Genomic DNA, 6,911 nt, shown 5'->3' on the forward strand with positions numbered 1-6,911 from the left:
AAGTTATTTATTTAAAAAACACAGGCACTATATTATTATGGGGATTGCCAAATGTGTTTTGGTAGATCCTAATAATTTTTCATAACACTAATAAATAAGTTTATTTGGGAGGGTCAAGCATGCCAAAAGTTATTAACCAAATAAAAATAGGCTCTAATTCTCGGGTATTCAATAATTGTAAGTACATCATATATTTTATTCCAGGATAGGTAAGAAGAATACAAAAATCCTAAAGGCATTATTCAACTCTAAGACTTCTTAAGCATAAATCTGGTCAGCAACAAACAAACTGCTTTCAACATATCTCCCCTAAATTGCTCAATTTTACAATGAAATTATCCATTCAGAAACTATTATATATTATTAGGATTAAATAAAGCTTCAAAAAATTAAGTCTGTTTGAAAAAACAAGCAGTATGTGAATGAAAAAGAACACTTCACCCTATTTTGAAAGCAAAACAGGTAGTGAAAAATATAAAAATAAAAAACAATGCCTCTAAACATCACTGGAGGTTCAAAAATAAAATTTAAGTTTAAAAATTAAAGTTGTTGCAACTGTTCTCAGTACTACCAGTAAGGTTTTTTTTCATTTTAGTATTGCAATGCAAAGGGGCTTGCTGGATTTTATCCATAACAGTATGTCCATGAGCAATCTTGATGTCCAAAATATGGGGATTTCTACATCATTAGGATGCTGCAAAAGATGTTATCTCCTATAATAAATAGGTCTTCCTTAGAAGATCTAGGCACACAAGTGGAAAAAGTAAAATCATAGACATCTCTAGTACTCAGGTGGATCTTTGATTTCATACAGGTGGACAAATTTTCTCTCCACCAACGCAGATAGCAACACTTACAGGAAAAAGAAGTTTCACATTCAGACTTGAAGCTTCTGATAAGCCTAGATAGGAAACAGTAGCCAATATGAACATCTCCAAGTATTTATTAATTTTTTCTGATATGTAAACAAAATCCTTAGCATAATATATTCATTATAGACCAAAAAAATGGTCTAAGTCCATAATATTTTAAGAAAATATGTCATCTGCTAGATTTGGTTCTGAGTTACTGAATAGTCTATCTCAAAGTTATCCTTAGCTCTCATATGTTTCATTGATAATATGGCTAAGTGTTCCTTAATATGGTGTGAGAGATTTAATGGCATTATGATATAATACAGCAGCTCTGTGCAACAAATAAATGTCTCTGAGGATAAAAAGAATCTTCTCTGGGCAGCTGTCTTTCTGAAGCTGGTTGAGCTTTCCAGCTGTCTCAACAGAAATGAGTAAGGGAAAAAAACTTCAAGCCAATAATAAGACCATCAGAATTGCTAGCAAGTGTTCTTTGCAACACTGCCCATCTTTAGATTTTAATCTAATTATCACACCATATATTGAATGTGGACAGCCTATTGCTTCAAAATTCCTTAGCCCCTATTAACAACACATAAAAGTAACCAATACTACTTGTCCCTGACAAGATGACTCTAAAACATTCTTTTACCAAAATGTTATGTATGTCCTGATGACAATATACTCAATGTTACTTTATTTCACAGTAAATTTGCTTCATATATTAAAAATGAGTTGTATTTACACGTTTAAAAAAATCCTCAATACTCTAGTATTCCTATATGTTCCCATCTCCTAATCTAAATTCTCTATTCACTCAAATATCCTAATATGTTTGCTGGTCAGAAACAACCACCATTATTGAGAGAATCCTTTCTGTAATGCCTCAGCATAGTAGGCACAAATTCTCTTGTGGAATAAGCTTCTGGGGTCTTAATTCTAATATTTACTTTGGTAACAATTTTAATGATAGAAGCCAAGAGACAAGAAAACAAGAACACCAGACTGTATAGAAATGGATAATGGAAAAGTTCAGGACATTCAAAGCAAACAGGCCACAATTTATCTACTGTAAATATCTTTCCTTCACCAGTCTATTTTCCAGTACCTCTTTGTCATATTAATCTCCCTGAATTATACACCAAAGCTTTTGAGGATCATCTCATTGTTGAGCCTATTACTCTTCTGGCTCAGTTTCCTTTCACTTTTCACCAACTAAAACCTGAAAAAAATGAAATCCATACACTGAAATAGTTTTGTGGCTCTAATGGGGAAATTATACATGGGCAATAATAAAGGTCTTACAGAAGGAAGTTGTGACATAAATCATTTTGTTTAATTTAGTACCAAGAATATTTTGGTACTGAATTATTATTAATATGAAAGATTATATGAATCAAATTGTTTAGTACAGGCTTGATGATAAGCTAAAAAAAATCCTCTACTGGCACACAAAATTTTCACAATACTCTGGCACATTAAAATGTAATAATGTACACATGCAAAGAGATTAAATAATCTGAACACAGCAAACTATGAAAAAATGCTATAAGTGCTATTTTCAGCTTCACATATCAGAGGTAAGTGAAAGCTTTAAATTCAAGCTTATAAATTCTTTCAGACTTTTGATCTCGACCTATGTATTTATTTGTAATCTGATCGTTTTTGAGATAAAATAATCTATTCCACCAATCCTAATTATAGGAATCTATCATTATGATAAAAACCCATTATAAAATTGGCATTGGAGAATAAGAAAAAAAGATGTATCTTTTCTTGCTCTATCCACTTATCAGGTAGAATATTGAGAAGGTACTAGGAATTCAAGGCTAAAGCTATTTTGCAGAGCACACTAGGGACCAGATTGTGTCCTTCACTTACAGAGTGTGTTATTTTATCATAATACAAAAAAAAATGTAAAATGCCAACTTTCTTTCCCACTTCACTACCACCTCTACCTTTGACTTCCTCATTTCTATCAATGTCATTTTCTTATCAAAAGCTCAAAATTTTGGAGTCCCCCTTTCCCTAGAAATTCAGTCATTCAATCTTACCAATGTAATATGTAATATCTGTTTTCATCCTACTACGATCATCCTAATTCAAGTTCTTATTGTCTCACACTTGGATGATTTATAATAGTCTCCAAATTGGACTTGCTCCAGTCAGTAGTCTCTCCCATCCTCTTGCTGACACAGACTGATTTTCCTAAAACAGTTGGGCTGCACTCAGTTCCCCAGCTTCTCAAAAGCATTCAACAATTCTATACCTGCCTGCTGTGTAATCTAATAAACTCCTTAGCCTGACATTCAAGGTCCTCCACTAAAAAGCTGGTGGAAGATGATACACACATAAAAAAAGGGAAAAAGCAATACCATTAGGCTAAGTACCAAATAAGGGGTAGAGACAAGTATTTCAGAAATTCAGAGGAAGGAGTAATCAAATAAACTTTTTGCTTTGCAGAAGTAAGGCTTGAATAGTGCCTTAAAAATATAGACAACAAAAAAAAGGGGGGGGGGAGGTATTTCAGATATAGATCACATGACCAAAGGCTTAGCAACAGGAAAATGAAGGTCCTATTCTAGGAGGAATGAAAAAATAATTTGGCTAAATCAAAGAGGAAAAAAAAAAAAAGAAGACAATCACAGAGTTCTTAAAAATAATCCAGTTCAAATTCCTTATTTTAAAAACAATGTAACTGAGACTCACAATGGTAAAAATTATTTTACCCAGATTACCACATGTTAGAAATGTTATAGAAGAGATTTCTTAAGTCAAAAGACTGAACTAGATGACCATTTAAGACCCTTTACATTCTAAGATTCATTGCTTCATATGGTAAATTTTCATACCACATTGCCTCCATACCAGATATATAGTATTATCTTCTATTCTTTAATATTTATGACTTTTCTCCCCAACTAAACTATAAATCCATGGAGACAAGGTCCAAGTCATATACCTTTGTATTCCCTTATCATCTAATAATGCTAGATAGACATAGTAAGTGCTCAATAAATGTTTGCTGCTTATGAGTTTCATTGTATTTAATCTAAGAATCACATATATTAATTTGCACTGAAAGTATTAAAACTCCAGTTGCTTTGAATTGAGTTTTTAAAATATATAGAATGACAGGCCATACCAAAAGGAAAAGAAATATGATCCATGAATCAAACAAGAGTTTTCATCCCTACAGATATTCTTACAGTATCAGCCTAGGCAACCACTTTACAGACTTTGAAAAAACTGGAAGACCCTCAATAAAAAAAAAAAATTGGCATTCTCAGAAGCAAAGTAAAATTTGGGAATACTGGTATTAAAATTTTACATGAGGGGCAGCTAGGTGGTTCATTGGATAAAGCCAGGCCTAGAGATGGGAGATCCTGAGCTCACCTTAGACACTCCCCAGCTAAACAAGGACCCTGGGCAAGTCATTTAACTCCAACTGCCTGGCCCTTACTGCTCTTCTGCCTCAGAACTAATGCTTAGTATTAATTCTAAGACAAAAAAGTATGGATTTTTTTTAAAGTTTTATCTGAATGAATTTTAAATCGCCTATTCCAAGAAAAAATAGATCGCTCTCGTGCTCTCTCTCTCCCAGAAGCCATGTGAAAGGACAAATTATTTAAATCCCAATTATTTTCCTTTGTCTACAAGAACTTTACATGTGGAGAGATCTGAGTTTGATGTCACCATTATATTTTCTAAATATAGGTGAAAAAAATCAATAAATCTTATAGGTTTAATAGTAAGATGATTCATCATTTCTAATGTATCATTAACAAGTTGCCAATGTTCATAACTTGCTTTATTTTCTTAGTCACAGACACACTAAGATTTCAAAAAATTAAAATTATAGTATTTAAGTTTGGCTGACAATGATTATTCATCTGGATCTCTCAAGTTACCAGAAGTTCTTAATATCAATTTCTTTGTTAAATCAAGAGTTTATTTTCACATTTGAAAATGCTCCAAGTGTCCATTTCAGCCTGGACCTATTAACCTAGACATTAGGATCACCATGGATAGCGCCCTAGTAACTTTTAATAATGCATCCTTATCATTAGGTCTCCTTTCTAACCTTAAAAGATCTCATAAAAATCAGAGAATAAATGTGATGTGTATACCTATTCAAAGCATAAAATGTTCAACAGCACTTTTCAAAGGGATATTAATTATAACAGCAGTATAAAGCAAACACCTGCCCAGTAGAAAGAACCTAATGGAACACACCAATTCATTTTACATAGACTCCAAGAAACCAGAGACCATTCTTTTCATCACTGCTAATAAGAACTAAAATTTAATGGGTGATGGAAAGCCAAAAAACTCAATACTCAATTATTTATTTTGTTCCACTGCCCATTTTAGTGTACACACACAAAATGGAACAATAAAAAAAAAAACAGTTTGAAAAAATCATTAATTAGATTTACTAAACAATGAAAATAACCCAAAAGCTACCTAGGAAGAAAGAAAATCCTGTAACATTCTAGCATAGAAGTATTTCCAAAAAGGCAAATCTAGTTGGAATCAATCTGTGCTTATGTACATAATTCACTAGGGGTCAGGTAAGATTCCATTTTGTAATAGCTGAACTTTAAACACAGAGTCACTGGTGGTGCAACATTGAGCTAATTAGCATAAAGTTAATCTCTCCAGTAAAGCATTAGCTGAACCTATACTACCCTCACAACATTATGATTCTTATCACATTATTATGATATATAGTGTAGGAAGATGGTCCTACATATCAAACTCCTGGAAAGTTCTTTACGGTCTTGAGCTTCTGCAAAGCAGAGCATATGACAGCTTTAGCCTTGTATCCTTTCCTTAGTGGGCCAGATACAGGTAGGTATAAAACATATTTTAAAAGAAAAGAAGAGCAGGAAGAGAAGAGAAAACAACAAGGATGAGTCACAGGCCACAGCCTTAAAAGACTGTCACGTTTCCTATTGGGGGATAGAGGAGTAATCTTCCATTTTAAACTTTCGTGAAGGAGGTACTCCCCTCAAGGCTCCAGGTTATCAAATGGGCCTTTAATGTACCCTAGGGGTAGAAATGTCCATGAAAAGTGACCTCATCTTCCTGTGTGATGGCAGAGGCAATTGGACAATTGTGAAGGGGGTGAAGGGGTGGGTGGGGGGAGGGAAACCACCTCCATCAAATATGTGGAAACCAAGTGCACACAGCAAAGGTGGTGTGAAGCCTCTACTCTTTTCCAGTCCCCACCCCTCCATCCCCGTGTGAGTGCAATGACGTTAATCCCCCCATAGTGAAGTGGAAACACTCACCCCACGACTCCCTGGTTGTAGTTCCTCCTCTTCCAAGGGGTACCACTGTACAACCCTCCAGTTCCCGCTGTTCCAGCCAACCTACCACCGCCCCCTCCGCCTGCCCCGACCCCGGCAGTGGAGGCCGGGGCCGTGCTGGGGCTCAGCAGGCTGTAGTTGAGTCCGTAAGTGCTAGCCTTGTTGTCCCTTTTCCTCTTGTTGCTGTTGCCCGCGGCGGGGTCGGCGGTTTCAGCAGCAGAGGCTCCAGCCCTCCGGCTCCAGGCCCCGGGCTGATGATGGTTGTTGTTGTTGTTGGTCGTCTCTAAGGGCAGAAAGTCCCGCTGTTCCGGGGCCAGTGCGTGGCCGCCGAGGAGCCGCTCCCCGGGGCGGTACATGCCCTCAGCTGGGGGGCTGCTGCTGCTGCTGCTGCTGCCGCCGGCGGGGGCCGTGGCGGGGCCGGCTGAGGCTGCGGCGGTGGCGGCGGCGGAGGCGGCGGCGGGGCCGCTGGGGCTGCCCGTGTTGCTGCTGCTGCTGCTGGTGCCGCTCCCGCTGCTGCTGCTGCTCCCGCTGCTGCTGCTGCCGCTGCTGCTGCTGCTACTGCTGCTGCTGCTGCTACTGCTGCTGCTGCTACTGCTCGTGGCGCTGCTGTGACAGTGGTGGTTGAAGTAGAGGTTCCTCAGCCCCTGGGTTGTCTCCCAAATCTGCATCCACAAACTGTTGGAGGGTCCGAGCTGCTCTGGCTGAAACCAGGCGATCCTCGGATCCATCAAACGGCGGCCACTCT

At 37.5% G+C, this 6,911-nt stretch overlaps 1 protein-coding gene across 2 annotated transcripts in view; it reads right to left on the reverse strand.

Moving 5' to 3' along the window:
• Nucleotides 1-6,894, reverse strand: part of TENT4B (terminal nucleotidyltransferase 4B) — a 50,283-nt gene extending 43,389 nt beyond the window's left edge. For both annotated transcript variants that reach the window (XM_044664159.1, XM_044664158.1), the window contains exons 1-2: nucleotides 6,598-6,894; nucleotides 6,149-6,525 (exon numbers count right to left, since the gene is read on the reverse strand). In XM_044664159.1, the coding sequence (XP_044520094.1) occupies nucleotides 6,149-6,525; nucleotides 6,598-6,894 (674 nt within the window). The remainder of the gene's footprint in view (nucleotides 1-6,148; nucleotides 6,526-6,597) is intronic.
• Nucleotides 6,895-6,911: the final 17 nt, after the last annotated feature.

This window comes from Gracilinanus agilis, chromosome 2 (assembly GCF_016433145.1).
Source record: "Gracilinanus agilis isolate LMUSP501 chromosome 2, AgileGrace, whole genome shotgun sequence".
Classification (NCBI taxonomy): Eukaryota; Metazoa; Chordata; class Mammalia; order Didelphimorphia; family Didelphidae; genus Gracilinanus; species Gracilinanus agilis.